Source organism: Leptodactylus fuscus, chromosome 2, assembly GCF_031893055.1.
Source record: "Leptodactylus fuscus isolate aLepFus1 chromosome 2, aLepFus1.hap2, whole genome shotgun sequence".
Taxonomy (NCBI): domain Eukaryota; kingdom Metazoa; phylum Chordata; class Amphibia; order Anura; family Leptodactylidae; genus Leptodactylus; species Leptodactylus fuscus.
In genome coordinates, this window is record NC_134266.1 from 113,659,683 (window position 1) to 113,676,562 (window position 16,880).

Sequence of the window (16,880 nt, forward strand, 5' to 3'; positions counted from 1 at the left end):
TATCCAGGTCATCCTACCTCACACTGCCATTGGCTAAAGTACATGTCACTCACTGTTCTCCATCTTATCAGGACTGATGATGTGAATAACTAAAACCAAAATTCTGTAGCATGGCAGGGTATATAGAAATGAAGGGATGGGGGTGCTGGAAAGTAAAGAGGGGAAAGCGCCCTACAATTCATTATCATAATGATGGTAAATGCCCAACAACTTACCACTATGAAGTATGAAGAAATGTATGAATAATGTATCATAAAAAGACAAACCTGTGGGTCTTTTAAAGCTAGGACAAGCTTATCCAGAATAATTGGTGGAAGCTACAGTCCAATATATTTTTGGGCAGAAAATTTTCTTACAACTTCTCATCCTTGAACATATGCTTATCCACTAAATCTTGCACATACCCAGTAAGCAGAACAAAGAGAAAATAGTGTGGACATGAAGTACCACACTAATACAAAACAATGTTGCCACATCACTGTGGTTATTAGGCCATATTACTCACTTGTCCTTCCAGTGATGATGACCATAGTGACCACATATGTCTTCTATTCCAGTCAGAAGATGATCAAGGAACTAAAAAAAAAAAAAATCTCTTTACAGTTTTATCTTGAAACAATACTTGTTCACAAAAATATAGCATTAATACAAAATGTACCATTATCAATGTCACTGTTCACATGAGTATTAAGTAATTGACAAAAGAGCAGTCTAAACAAAGCAGCAGTGATGAGACCTTTGTAATAATGCAGCCATATAACTTACATGAATGATTGCAAAAATGTTGGGTTAAAGCCAGGTCTTTGTGAAGGCAAAAAAACCAAAACAAAAAAAACACAACACACATCCTTATTTCTTTACATAAAGCTTCAGTCACTACTACTGACAAAGTACAAGTTCACAATCTGTGTGCCTTTACAAAAGTCCCAGCAATCTGGTGTGATTCCATATCATTAGTGCACTTCATAGGCTATTACTCAATGTCCTCGCCTGCATTACTATCGTGTATGGTCAATATCAATTGTGGCTACACTTATATTACATTCAAGAGATCTGTTCTCCTGTATGTCTGTTTAAAGGGATTCTACCATTAAACTACCTTTTTTTTTCTAATGAACACGTCGGAATAGCCTTAAGAAAGGCTATTCGTCTCCTACCTTTAGATGTGGTCTCCGCTGCGCCGTTCTGTAGTAATACCGGTTTGAACCGATATGCAAATGAGCTCTCCGCAGCAATGAGGGCGGGCCCCAGCGCTGAAACACCGATGAGCGCGTCCCCATTGCTGCCCAGAGCTCTTTCCTGCACCGCCTCCTTGTTCTGCAGCAACTACGCCTCTTCTGGCTTCTCTTGCTCTTGTACAGGAGCATAGAGAGGCCACACCAAAATGGCCGCCAGCCAGCTCCTGTATTGAACTGCAAGAGCGGCTGCCCCAAAACGGCCACCGGCCTGCTCCTGTATTGAACTGCAAGAGCAAAAGAAGCCAGAAGAGGCGAAGTTGCTGCAGAAGAAGGAGGCGGCGCAGGAAAGAGCTCTCGGGCAGCAATGAGGATGCGCTCATCTGCCTTTCAGCGCTGGGGCCCGCCCTCATTGCTGCGAAGAGCTCATTTGCATACTGGTTAAAACCGGTATTTCTACGGAACGGCGCGGTGGAGACCACGTCTAAAGGTAGGAGACGAATAGTCTTTCTTAAGGCTATTCCGACGTGGTAATTAGAAAAAAAAAAGTAGTTTAATGGTAGAATCCCTTTAAAAGAAGAGAAGAAAAATTCCCCACAGAGAAGTTTGTATTTGGCTTCACAGATCATCTTCCTTCCTAAACCCTGAGGTCCATGAGTGAGAAGATCCTGGGGTTGAATGATGCTACAGCTCGGGCAGTGTAAAGCAACTTGCAAAGGTTCAGCATTTGATTACGATTTTGCATCGGTATTTAAAAGCCAAAACCAGAAAGGCAAACTATACAACCTCTTTAGTATGTAAGTCAGTACAACATACTAGAATTATGTCTAAGGGGGCGTTCACACTACCGTCGGTGTCCGACATGTAGTGTCCGCTCCTAGTGTCCGCTCAAAATCTGTCACGGACACTAGGAGCGGACACTAGCTGTGTCCATGACACCTGTCATTCACTTGAATGGGCATCGGGTGCGTTCTTTTGCACTCCGTGCTCGTCCTTCTCTGTCCGCAAGAGAAGATGTCCGACTTCTCAAGCGGACAGAAAAACCCTGCATGCAGGGTTCCTCTGTCCGCTTGAGAAGTCGGACATCTTCTCTTGCGGACAGGGAAGGACGGGCACGGAGTGCAAAAGAACGCACCTGATGCCCATTCAAGTGAATGACAGGTGTCACGGACACATCTAGTGTCCGCGACAGATTTTGAGCGGACACTACATGTCGGACACCGACGGTAGTGTGAACGCTCCCTAAATGGGATCTTGAAAAGAGATGCAGAAAAGCAAAGCAATGTGTCACACATTTTACAACATGCCCCTCCTGAATGAAAGGGGAAGAATATATTATGACAAGGAGGAAGACAAATAGCTGGCCGGATGTGCAGCAATTCATCTCATGACTCAGAGTGCTTTAGTTAATACATGTGTCCATGTGATGGGATGATGATAGTTGCTTGAATGAAAGGTAAATGCATCCATTTAAAGCTGACTGTTTTACAAACCAAGGGCTTGATGTGGATTCACACACACTCCTTTCTAAATACTCCTTTTTTTTGCAAGTTTAAGGCTAAGGCCTCACGGGCCGTAAACGCAGTGATAAAGTGCTGCGGAAAGAACCGCGGCGCGAACACATTGCGGTTCTTTCCGCAGCACTTTTAAGGGAAAGTTCACAGAGTTTTCCTCTGCGGACTCTCTGCCCATCATATCTATGGGAAAGCCGCTGGTGTTTCCTTAGATATAATTGACATGCTGCGATTTGAAAAGCCACAACGGCGCTGCAATTTCTTCCGTAAAGTGGGAATGGGATTCACATGAATCCCATTCCCTTTGCTTGCACTGTAAAACGCCGTGATTTCTCCCGCAGCGTCTCCGCTGCGGGCAAATCGCGACGTTTACGTCCCGTGGGGCCTCAGCCTTAAGCACATATTCAGAAAGCTTAAAAAGAACCTGTCACCAGGTACAAAACGCTAAATGACAGATTATGTTGCTTCTTTGGGTGTGATGAATTTGGCATCAGTTTGAATAATGCAGCCGCCTGCTCAGAGGATATGGATGCAGGCAGTTTATATGTGAGCAGGCCCTCACTCCCCAACTAGGTGATATGTATTAGTTTACTCACAGCACAAAGAGAAAGTAAAAAAGATTACCGCCCACTTGGAAAACTAGATCTAGATCTTCTGAGTTAAAAGATGTAGAAAAAAAACACACACACAAAAACCTCACACGAGAATGATCACGGGCACTGCAGCGATCAAACAAGGTATGCCATTTACTGTTTTGTACTTGGTGACAGGTCCTCTTTATCAGGGCTTGTTCACATCTGCACCCGGTCTCCGTTCTGCAGGTTTCAGTTTCCTGCCTGAAACTGGGCAGGAGACGGAAACTTGCCGGCATTTTTCAAACCCATTCACATGAATGAGTTCGAAAAGTGTCCGGCAGTGATTGCCGGTAAGCGTTTTGAGCTCTCTGCCGTGAAACCGTTTTTTTTTTTTTTTAACCAGACACAGAGTCTGACATGCAGGACTTTGTGTCCGGTTTAAAAAACCCGGTTTTGCCGGAGAGCTCAAAACGCTCACTGGCGCCCACTGCCGGACCCCGTCTGACAGGTTTCCGTCTTCTGCCTGCAGAAGACGGAAACCTCAGAACGAAGACCCGAACGCTGGTATGAACCCAGTGTCAGAGAAGACCCTAAATTATAAAACCTTTTCATATGCCCTATTCAAGCACAGAGCCAATAGAGGTCTCCAATTCAAGACCCCCTGCCATATTTCAGCAACAGCCCTTTGTAGTGAGTGAAGAAATTCCAACCTGCTGATCCTTATAAACACATGAAGGGTATAAGCGTTCCACCAGGAAAAAAGACTGAACTACAATCTAAGGGCCCCTACACATGGTATAAGTGCGCCGCTCATTTAGACACACATACACGTGTCCGAGCACGGCGCTTCAAAAAGCCCATTGATTTCAATGCAAAGTGCGCAAATATCGGCATATACCCGCGCTTCCCATTGAAATCAATGGGCTCTGTTTTGAAGTGCCGCGCTCGGACACGTGTATACGTGTTTAAATGAGCGGCGCACTTACGCTGTGTGAAGGGGCCCTAAGTTGTAGCATAGATACTTAAGGGTGCATTCACACTACGGATACGTTGCCTCATTCTGAACGTTAAAACACGTTCAGAATCAGCGCGCATAAAGCAGATCCCATTCATTTCAATGGGAGCCGGCATACGAGCGCTCCCCATTGAAATGAATGGGCTGCTTTTATCACTACGAGCGCTCCCCATTGAAGTGAATTCGAAGTGCTCGCGTGTACGGCTCGGAATGAGAAGAGCTAGCCGTACACGCGCGCACTTCCCATTCACTTCAATGGAAGCGCTCGTAGTGAAAAAAGCAGCCCATTCATTTCAATGGGGAGCGCTCGTATGCCGGCTCCCATTGAAATGAATGGGATCTGCTTTATGCGCGCTGATTCTGAACGTGTTTTAACGTTCAGAATCAGGAGCGTATCAGTAGTGTGAATGCACCCTAATGGTGCACTTTGTACCTTTAGAATAACTGAAGCATTGCCATTGTTTATTTACCTGCGTATGGATCTCTTCATTTATTGAACGCTTGGTCTCTTGCTTCTTTTTCACAGCTAAAAGTTCCACCAGAGGTCGAATTGTCATTCCCTTTAATAAAAATAAATAACAGGACTCTTTAATTCCACAAAAATAAGTGGTCAACAACTTATTATAATGTGAGCGCTAAGCAAACAAAAACCCAACCACCCCCCCCCCACCCCCCCAAACTGACCCCATTTTACAGTTCACACCTAAGGCTAGGTTCACACTAGCGCTGGGCTCTCAGTCATTTGAATTCACCGGGGAAACTGAACAGTTGGGCCCCATAGACTAATCTCTCCACCGGTTTTTATACTCTGGTTTGCAGTACTTCTCTCCATTGATTTTCAGCGGAATCTGCTGCAGAGACCCTGACGCAGATGTGAACCTAGCCTGAATTTGCTTTATTTGGAAGTTTTTTTTCCCCCCTACAGCCTAGTAGAGTTGAATGGTTCTTGACTTACCTGTACGAACACTGTGAAGAATATCACTGTTATTATTGCAGTAAGGAACATCTCTCTGTAGTTACTATGCAATAAATATCCCAGGGAGAAGGCAATGGCACCACGTAAGCCACCATATGCAATAATGAACTGGTCTTTGGTTGTCAATTTGACAATGCGGAACTTGTTAATAAACCAAGTCAAGCTCATGACACCTGCAGCAAGACAGCAAAAGTTAGATTCACTCATACTTAAAGGTGTTCTCTGTGCCAATGATATTGATAACTTCTCAGGATAGGAAATCAAGATCAGCAGGAGTCTCACAACCAGAACTCCCAATAACCAGCTATTTTCAGCAGCTGCCATACAGAGAACCGAACCAAATGTAGATAGCGTCGTTGTGTAGTGGATGTGCAGTTACTGCAGCTCAGTTCCTATAAAGAAGTCATTTTTTTTGTTTTTGGGCCACATTTCCAATCTAAATCCTCCAGAAGCCACAGATCGCTCCTTCACATCTGCACCCTGCTGTATACTGAAACAGAAGTTTATGCCCACATGTATGACGCTGGTGTACCCATGATAACATGCTTAAAGGGGATGTCTGGGATAAAAATATTTCTATACCAAACTAAACACCCTCCCTCCGCCTGCTTTCTAACTTACTTCCTTCTGGGAGTCTGGCTCATTGTCTTCTTGACATCTGCCTGGCTGCCCACACCTGCACAATAGACCCCGAGTGCGGACTACAGCGCATGCCAACACTCTGGCTCTACTGCGCAGGTAGATGTCAAGAAGAGGAGCAGCCGACCCCTCAGAAGGAAGTGATTTATCAAGCAACATAGCGAGCAATTTTAATTCATGTCCTCAATGTGCGGTATTATATACCACTAAAAAGCCGAAGGTGCCCTGAAATCAGTGCTCTGTCTGCTTTCCCGTATGTGCCCCGGTGCTAGAGATATCAGTGCCGTTAATTCCGGAGCTCAGCATCACCGCTGGGCGGTAAGGAATGCCCCGTCTGACAATACAAGGCTCTGACAAACACTCTTCTGACAGTGGGGAGATATCTGGGTGTAGCTTGTAGGTGTGGGGTTTTTTCTACAGAGCTTCCGCTGGTTCCACTATTCCCTTTGAAATCCTATTGCAGTTGATATATCATGTGCATAAGTGTTTGCAACACCAATTACATTTTGTACAGTTACCCTTCATGTCTTGTGACCCTTTCTGAGCTTCAAGTCAGAAGGTTTTTAAACAAATATTTTTGGTTTGGTATCCTTGAATATTTTTCAGTAAAGAAATAGTAAAGAATTTCAGTCAGGGGTGGGTGTCTCCTACAGTGTGTTGCTGGCAGATTGGTGCAAGTAGCTGTTCAGTGTTAGCAGGGAGTGTTCTCATGTAGGAGGAAGGGCATAATACAGTATATACAAGCAGAAAGTGGATTTTGATAAAGTAAATGATGCGCTGACTTTGCAGACACACCAGGTTTTAACAGCAGTAGAAGCAGCAGGCTAAGGTTTCCACCTTACACAGATGTTGTACTGTGTACTGTTCAGAGCTCTCTACTGAAGTGCAGATTTTCCCTATCAACAGAAAGCAGGATAGGATAAGTACTATAGAAGCTGTTTTAACACAAAAGGTGGTTGAATTGGTTAATAAAGTACATAGCACAATTTAATTAAATCGCTAGTAGTGGCTGCTTTCATTTCAGTGGAATAAACTACAGATGTAAACCAAGAAAAATTAGCCCATATTCCGCAATGTGGAATTCTCGTTGCTTAGAGTCTTTTCCCTTTACTTGGCCAATAAAATATTTTGGGAGTTAATATCCCTAAAGATCGTACATACACACATATACTACATGGCTTATGGACCAACCTGTTGACTTCTACAAGCGAGGTGTTTGCATTGGCCTAAAGAGATGGGAGAAGTGTGTTTCCCTAGGTGGCACCTATGTAGAGAAGGACTAATAATTGTGGCAAGTTTCATTACTCTCAGCCTACAGGAAGTGGGTCAGGGGAAATCTTTAATGAACGCCCCTCCTAAAAGGTAGTAGATTTGTTTTTTGTTTTTACAAAATAATCATTTCCATGTAGTAGATACATGTTTTTTTTTTATTTTTAAAAATGCCTTATTTAAGCAAACTCAATTACCTAAGCTCATTTTGAAAATGTATCAGATACCATATTTTTCACTTTTAAGACGCACCTCAGTTTTAGAGGGAAAAAAATATAATATCCCATAGTGGCATCTCCACACCACATACATCATGACACAAAATGATGGTGACGTAACCCATGTGACATTATGCAGATATCATTTTTCATGAAGACGTTACCCCTGAGGCCCAATTACAGTCCTCAGCAGTCTCTGATGTCATTCAGAGACTTCTCTTCGAACAGAAGAAGCTCTGAGACCCACGTCAGAGCCCACAAAAGGTGAATAAGGCCTTTGACCATTATACTCTGAACAGTTAGCAAAAATACACCACAGGTCATGCATCATGTCACACACATAATAAGGTATCGTACTGACCAATTTAAGGAGAGTCTCTCCTAGGCAGCCTGCAGAGCCCATTTTATTGTCTTCCTCAGAAAAGAGTGATCACTCCCGAGGGAGGGGGGGATGTTATAGATCTTAGCAACAGAATAATCTCAAATTAGGTTATATATCTTTGAGTTTATTCTGTTGTAGTACTTAACACACATTTAGAGTATACATTGGTGACTGTCATTACATTTTCTGTCCCTCTGGACATATTTCTTTATTGATTTTAATATGTGTTATGTTGTGGCTTTAAGTGTTGTGGTTTCTTTGTTCATGTTTTTGATTATGCAATATATAAAATTTTATGATAACACAATTATTGAATTTATTTCATTTGAATGGGACTGCGCTGTAGAATTTCCATGCGTCCCACACACATAACATCACTTCCTGAGAAGAAAGCAGCCATATGGAAAACCCCTGTAAAAACTGATATAATGTGACTACAACAGTTAAAAACAAATCCTTAGCTCATTGTCTATGCAGACAATAGAACATGTGACAACAGAATGTGTGCCTTCACAACAGTCCCCAGAGCTGTATACTCCGACAACAAACACCAAAGTAACATAAAATCCACTTACCTAGTACACGTGCTATCAGACAAAATATAAGGGTACTGATAACATAGGTCCAATTCCAGGAATGGGGTCCTGCCACAGTAGAGACTCCCAGGAAAATGAAGATTAAGGTCTCACTAACACTGCTCCACATCTTCAGGAAATATTTGATTGTGGTATGAGACTTGTGGGAAATATTAGCCTCAACATATGGGCGCATTACTACACCTGCGGCAATAAGACTGGAATAAAAAAAATGCAATTAAATACGACAAAACTGTGATAAAGACTAGAGTAAAATTAGTCTATTAGAAATAGTCAAAGAAAAAAAAAACAAACAACTTACGCCATAATTCCAGAAAGATGGAACAATTCTGCTGACATGTATGCCATATAACTATAGAGGAAAACAAACAGTGGCTCAATAACTCTCATGTGGGATGTGAAGCGGGAAGTGAAAGCTGCAATTATGCCGTATACAAGTCCTACAAATACCCCTCCAAGGGATACAATGAAGAAACTCAGGAACCCCAGGGAAATATCACGGAATGTCACCTGATCCAGGCAAGAAAACTCTTCAAACAAGTGGTACAAAACCTAAAAGACACATACAGTATTCATGAACTGAAGTAAAAGAAAATCTGGAGTATACAGTATAAGCAAAAGAAGTCAGGAACATAATAAAGGGTAAGTACAATATTGCTCAGCACTGCAGGGATCAGGGTCACCGGTATTCTGCAAAGGAAGAGTCACTGCTCCTTAACATTGTAATGGGGATTCTGAGGCAAACAATCATTTTGCAGCAGAATAGCAGGAGAGACCTGTCAGTTATCCAGAAAGAAGCTAACCCAGCAGACTAACTGTGTACCAGTGCTAGATCTGTATACGCTCTAGAACTTGGGACTGAGTTAGGGCCTGTTCATACGGTCACAGAGGGGGCGGATTATGGCACAGAATCCACATCACAATCCAGCCCCTCATAATGGTGGTCTATGGAGACCGCTAGCGACATGACCTTTCTTGAGGCGAATTCTGCCTCAGGAAGTTAATAGAAGTGAATGGGAGGTAGAAACCGCATCGTTTTTTGGCACGGTTTTTTTTACGGTCCATTCACTGTCTGGGAGGGGAAAACCGCCTGGCATTTTCTGAAGCGCTTCTTTTTCCTGAACCAAATTACGCCACACGTAATTCACATGTGAACTTAGCCTTACTTGGCTAGGATGCTGACAAGTTTCCATAAGAAAAGAAGAAAAAAAAAAACACCCAACACAAGACTCTTACTAAAATGGATCTCTATGCTTTGTACAAAAATTGTGGCCCTTGTAAGGATTAGTTCACTTAATGAGCTTTATTTACATAAACCTTTACTAAGCCAGTGCAAATTGTGACTATGGAAGCTACATTATCGCTACTCATCCCATATCACTGTATCACATCCGTCAGTAAACATGCAAGATGCAAAGGGAACAGAGATAAAGATGCGAAAACCCGCTTAAATGTTCCCAGAACTGAACGGAGGAAAACAAACAGACCATCTTATAGTAGTAGACGGACTTCACCACTATGTTGAGGGCCTGACAAAGGTTCATCACACTGATTTTCTAGACAAGATATTAAAAAGGTTATCCCTGAAAGAAAATTATTTAGAATAAATTCAGCCTTTTTCCGTGAATAGCCTAAGAATAGCAAATGGTAGCTACATGCTTAGTCTTGCTTCTCTCTCTGCGCCACCGAGTTCACAACAGTCCATTACTCCGATTGGTAATAGGCTCAGAACAATTGATTGAAAAAGTAATACAATGAAGGATGCAGATGGAGCAGATTCAATCTGCAGTCATCACTCACCATAATGTAAAAATACAAGACAGAAGCTAGCCTCCATCTTGATTGGAATGGTTTAAAACTGAAGATAAAATAGAGTGGAGGAAGTTATCTTCCACTTAAAAAGTAAACGCAATGAAAGAAAGCTTCCTTTTTTTTAACATTACAATGAATGACTGATGCAGACAGAATGTGTTTCTTCTGTATCAATCATATTATCTTTTCTTTCAATTGACCTGATCCTATGATGGATCAGAACAACAGACTGATGTAAACCATTAGTGTAACTAGCAATGATTGGACCCCATAGCAAACTTGAGCCTCCCACATGGCATAATGTCCCCTTTCCTGGCTCCCACATGGTGCAATTCCCCAATTATACATACCACATGTCCCACAAAGCTCCCTTCACACAGTGATCTCCACATAGTATAACGTCCTATAGTGGTGCTTCCACACATAGTATAATGCCCCTATGGTGTAGATTTCAGCTGTTGCAAAAACTTCAGGTTCATTAGAACCTAAAATTTTTGGGAAACACCACCCACAAACTATTATTATACTCTGGGGTCAGAGACCCAGGGGAAGTGATCAAACCTAAAAACCAGTGTTACCTCACCTGTGCTCCAGCAAATGTCTTTGGGTCTCTTCAATAAAGTCACAGAAAAGGGTGATGCCAGTGTTGTCTTGCAATGTGACATCAGCCTGACCCACATGACATCTGTGATGTTATTAAAGAGGCCAAAAGAACACACCAGAGCCCAGGAGAGGTGAGTAACACTTTATGTTTGATCATCTACTTTGGGCATCTGATCATTATACTCTAGGATCTGAAGAGATAATAGTTTTGGTTCGGACATGTTCGGTTCGAATGCAACCGCCAAGTGAACCTTGCAAGATTCGTCCAACAAATACCAAGAACTGTGCGCCCTACTTACTAATCCCCACTCCTGCTTGCAGCTGTCTCCGCAGTGGAGGCAGCCACAGGCAGGAGAAGGGAATTGATAAGTAAATAGGGGACAACAAAAAAACAAAACACACAGCAGGCCACTGATGTGAACTTTAAGCAGAGGTATCCCTGCGGCTACAGAAGCTACTTGCCAAATTACAGTAATACTGTCTCATGTTCTCAAGTGCTCAGCATCTCATCAAAGAAGAAGCTACAATTTCCAATGGAGACAGCTCACTACACTAGGGACCACATACCTGCTGGAGCAGAAACAGAAACCAGACTATGGGCTCGTTCACATCTGCGTCCGGGAGTCCGTTCTGCAGGTTTCCGTTCCCTGCACAAAACAGGACAGGAGACGGAAACCTGCAGGCATCTTTCAAACCCATTCATCTGAATGGGTTTGAAAAGTGTCCGCCGTGAACACCGGTGAGCGTTTTATGCTCTCCACGGCTAAACCGTTTTTTTTTGTTTTTTTTTTAAACCAGACAGTGTCCGGTTTAAAAAAAAAACAAAACTGTTTTGACGTGGAGAGCATAAAACGCTCACCGGCGCTCACAGCCGGACTCGGCATGACAGGTTTCCATCTTCTGCATGCAGAAGACGGAAACCTGTGAACAGAATGCCGAACACTGGTGTGAACCCATGCCTGCCCCACTCACTAGATTCACTCAAGGTGGACATAGTGAAGGCTATTCATACAACCAGTAGGTGGAGCTTATTTTAAACTATTCCTGAAATAACTGTGGATATAAGAGTAAATGAAAAAAAAAAAAAAAGGTTCTTGATAGGCTGGATTAAAGTATAAATAACATTCTTTATGGGATAACCTCTTTAAAACGAAAAGAAAATTTCACTTGGTTTTCATATAAAATTAGTTTACTAGTAGAGAGTGTATTCCATATGCCTAAATACTTACCACAGTGACAGCATCATTGAGCAAGGACTCTCCAAACACCAAGATGTGAAGCAACTCATTGATATGGATTTCTTCAAACACCGCCAAGACAGCAACAGGGTCGACAGCTGATATAATACTACCAAAGAGCAAGTTGTCCAAGAGTCCTACATTCTTTAGCTCTGTGCCACTGATCTGACACACACCATACAACAGAGAACCTATAAAGAAAGCATTCCAGAGTGTTCCCAACACTGCAAACATTAGAATAGTTCCCAAATTTTCAGAGAATGGACGTAGTGGGAGGAAATATCCAGCATCCAGGATGATAGGTGGCAAAAGGTAAAGAAAGAAGACATTCGACTTCAAGACTGGTGGATTTTCACCTACGGCCTTCATAAGGCCGCCAACTAGAAGGCCAACGACAATCAGCAAACAGCTCTCTGGGACAACATTGGATAGAGTAGGGATCACATGGAAACCTGCAGAAAAACAGACAGGAACATGGTTATTGCAAAAAGTAAAATAAACAGTGACCGCTAAAGCAGAACTCCAGTTGACAGTGTTTCACCATTACCTGAAGCTTTTTTCATCTTTTAATAGGTGCTGCTCCAGATTCCAGCACAGTTGGAATATTTTCACTAGCCCCCACTGCTCCTGAGCAATTATTTTCAGTGCCTGACATGCCAAGTGGTCTCTCTACTATCCGGTGCATGGTGTCAGGCTGGAGCAAGTAAGGAGTTGTGATTCTGACACCAACTATTCACATAACTAGTGAAACAGTGCCTATTAAAGGAAGAAATAGCTCGAGTCGGCGAAGGGTCCTCTTTAAGACTAGGCTTACACCAGCATTATGACTCACATGGGTGAGAACATGCTTCTATTAGGACTATAATAGGAAATATAAAAGCCAAAGCTTTCCTGAACAGTCATTTTAAAGGGGCTCTATCACTGGGAAATGTCATTTTTAGATAAACACATCCTTGCATATCCTTCAGAAAGGCTAGTTTACATGTACCTTTAATATGTAAATTGCCTCAGTGGATTTCGAATAAATCTGTTCTTATTCATATGCTAATGAGTTTAGACCGTGCACCGAAAGTGTCTGTGTGCACTGTCTGCTCTGTGTGTGTATAGCAGAGACTGCTGTGCTGATGACTCCTCTCTGCTGTGCATACATATAGAGCATATGAATAAAAACTGACTTATTCAAAATCTACTGAGGCTATTTACATACTAAAGGTAGGTGTGGAATAGCCTTTCTAAAGGCTATGCAAGGATGTACTCATCTAAAAATGACTTTTCCCAATGATAGATTCCCTTTAAATAACTTATTACATTTCCTGATGCTGTAGTGGTACAGCGAGATGCTGCTCTTCTACTGTCTAATTTTAATACTAGAGCCCAAAAATGGTTTTAAGTACTAAAACCTGTTTCAAAACTTTATCCAAAAGGCTGCGCTCCAAACTACGCTCCCCCCCGCCAACCAAAATAAAAAAAATCTTGCAGCATGTAGCCTTGTCATACATCATTTTAACCACATCTAATGGACTTCAGCTGATCTGTGGTTTGCACATGACTATCATGCTTATGTTAAATCATCACCAAATCACTGTATACAGAAAAACAATTCTTACACTGCCATAACGACAAACATATCACTGCACAAAAGGAAAAGCACTGGCATTAAATACAATAAAACATAAAATTTCTACTGATTATAGCCTTTACCCAAACACACAAAACACTAGAAATAGTAACCTCAATCTTATACAGGTACTCACTATTCAGAAGTTGGTGTGAGTAGAATTCCAGAAGAATTTAATGGGTACCTGAGTTTTCACAAAAATTTTCAACATGTGCAGGGTCTTGCTGGGCAATCTGTTCTATTACTGCATAATCTTTCATACATTGTATCCCATCAGTTTTTCTGCTGTTAATATCCCATTTATGGCTGCAGACCCTTTTTACATATCTCTCTGAGGCTGTGGGCATGTACAATAAGGAGAAGTCCCCACTTCCCTAACCATTATAAATACTACTAGTTTATTTACATGTAATTCTGCCAGGACTAACTCTACAACAGTGATTTTCAACCAGTGTGCCGCGGCACACTAGTGTGCCGTGACACATGGTCGGGTGTGCCGCGGGGAAAGTTCCCCAAACGCAACGTGTGCCAAGATGTGCACGGGAGACCTATTTTGCTGGCACAGCAGCCAGTCCCCGACGTTCGTGTACTTGTAAATGTAGACGGAGCCTCCCTTCACTGCTCTGCTCGAGCTGAGGTGTAGGACACGCCCCCTTCTCTCCCTGCCCACCAATCAGAGATGAGTCTCTCACTGCACAGGATAAGGGCTCCCTGGACCTGCTGCTACAGTGAGGAGCTCCTGCCGTCTGCAGTCCTGAATAGGAGAGGAAGCTGAACAAAGTGAAAGTAAAAAAACAACACCAGGTTAGTAACTATTCTTATGAATGTCAGGCATTTGGGGTTATTACTTTAGTTTTAGTAACTCCATGTGCCTCACATTAATAGCAATTAACCCCATCATGTCCCTCATATTAACCCCTGTGTGGTTCACATAACAGTTAATAACATGTGTGACATATGGGGGTATATATAATGAAGATATTTACTTAATTATTACCTCCATATGTCTCACATATCAGTATCCCTTATGTAAAGCACACAGGGGGTTAATGTGAGGGACATGATGGGGTTAACTGCTATTAATATGAGGCACATTGAGTTGTAACCTGTAATATACATGACCAGACTTTTTATATACAACTGTGGATAAAAGTACAGACCTATACATTTCTAAGGACCCATATATACAGCCATTCTTTTTGTGGCTGTGTATCTGGGCCAAATTGAAGAGCTGAAAATTATAGAGCAGGTCCTATATCTGTCCCATACGTACCCTATATCTGTCCTATATATACCCTATATCTGTCTGCATTTGTGGCCCTGTCAATTTTTAATGTTTATATCAGTGAAAACCACATGCGTGCCACTTGTATGCAGGAGGCGTAAGGCTGAGGCCCCACGTTGCATAAACGCAGCGTTTTTGTTGCAGATTTTGCTGCAGTTTATTTCAACCAAAGAATCAACCATTTAGAATCTATATTATTAACTATATGTATAATGTACTGTTTTAGTGTCATTTTGTGCCATTTTGGTTAGTGGTGTGCCCCGGGATTTTTTAAGTGTAAAAAGTGTGCCGCGGCTCAAAAAAGGTTGAACATCACTGCTCTACAATAGCAAGTAGCTCAGAAAAGCAAAAAAGTGACAGACTATAGAAGCTCTAATGAACTGCAAATCTAGGGCAAATACATGCAGGCATGATGTAGCTACTAGAGATGAGCGAACACTAAAATGTTCGAGGTTCGAAATTCGATTCGAACAGCCGCTCACTGTTCGAGTGTTCGAATGGGTTTCGAACCCCATTATAGTCTATGGGGAACATAAACTCGTTAAGGGGGAAACCCAAATTCGTGTCTGGAGGGTCACCAAGTCCACTATGACACCCCAGGAAATGATACCAACACCCTGGAATGACACTGGGACAGCAGGGGAAGCATGTCTGGGGGCATAAAAGTCACTTTATTTCATGGAAATCCCTGTCAGTTTGCGATTTTCGCAAGCTAACTTTTCCCCATAGAAATGCATTGGCCAGTGCTGATTGGCCAGAGTACGGAACTCGACCAATCAGCGCTGGCTCTGCTGGAGGAGGCGGAGTCTAAGATCGCTCCACACCAGTCTCCATTCAGGTCCGACCTTAGACTCCGCCTCCTCCGGCAGAGCCAGCGCTGATTGGCCGAAGGCTGGCCAATGCATTCCTATGCGAATGCAGAGACTTAGCAGTGCTGAGTCAGTTTTGCTCAACTACACATCTGATGCACACTCGGCACTGCTACATCAGATGTAGCAATCTGATGTAGCAGAGCCGAGGGTGCACTAGAACCCCTGTGCAAACTCAGTTCACGCTAATAGAATGCATTTGCCAGCGCTGATTGGCCAATGCATTCTATTAGCCCGATGAAGTAGAGCTGAATGTGTGTGCTAAGCACACACATTCAGCACTGCTTCATCACGCCAATACAATGCATTAGCCAGTGCTGATTGGCCAGAGTACGGAATTTGGCCAATCAGCGCTGGCTAATGCATTGTATTGGCGTGATGAAGCAGTGCTGAATGTGTGTGCTTAGCACACACATTCAGCTCTACTTCATCGGGCTAATAGAATGCATTGGCCAGCGCTGATTGGCCAGAGTACGGAACTCGACCAATCAGCGCTGGCTCTGCTGGAGGAGGCGGAGTCTAAGATCGCTCCACACCAGTCTCCATTCAGGTCCGACCTTAGACTCCGCCTCCTCCAGCAGAGCCAGCGCTGATTGGCCGAATTCCGTACTCTGGCCAATCAGCACTGGCCAATGCATTCTATTAGCTTGATGAAGCAGAGTGTGCACAAGGGTTCAAGCGCACCCTCGGCTCTGATGTAGCAGAGCCGAGGCTGCACAAGGGTTCAAGCGCACCCTCGGCTCTGATGTAGCAGAGCCGAGGGTGCACAAGGGTTCAAGTGCACCCTCGGCTCTGCTACATCAGAGCCGAGGGTGCGCTTGAACCCTTGTGCAGCCTCAGCTCTGCTACATCAGAGCCGAGGGTGCGCTTGAACCCTTGTGCACACGCTGCTTCATCAAGCTAATAGAATGCATTGGCCAGCGCTGATTGGCCAATGCATTCTATTAGCCCGATGAAGTAGAGCTGAATGTGTGTGCTAAGCACACACATTCAGCACTGCTTCATCACGCCAATACAATGCATTAGCCAGTGCTGATTGGCCAGAGTACGGAATTTGGCCAATCAGCGCTGGCTCTGCTGGAGGAGGCGGAGTCTA

At 43.2% G+C, this 16,880-nt stretch overlaps 1 protein-coding gene across 1 annotated transcript in view; it reads right to left on the reverse strand.

The window, feature by feature from the left end:
* Positions 1-16,880, reverse strand: part of SLC9A1 (solute carrier family 9 member A1) — a 46,639-nt gene that overhangs the window by 8,452 nt on the left and 21,307 nt on the right. The window contains exons 2-7 of the mRNA XM_075264416.1: positions 12,004-12,464; positions 8,661-8,911; positions 8,339-8,556; positions 5,235-5,428; positions 4,750-4,839; positions 506-576 (exon numbers count right to left, since the gene is read on the reverse strand). Of these exons, the coding sequence (XP_075120517.1) occupies positions 506-576; positions 4,750-4,839; positions 5,235-5,428; positions 8,339-8,556; positions 8,661-8,911; positions 12,004-12,464 (1,285 nt within the window). The remainder of the gene's footprint in view (positions 1-505; positions 577-4,749; positions 4,840-5,234; positions 5,429-8,338; positions 8,557-8,660; positions 8,912-12,003; positions 12,465-16,880) is intronic.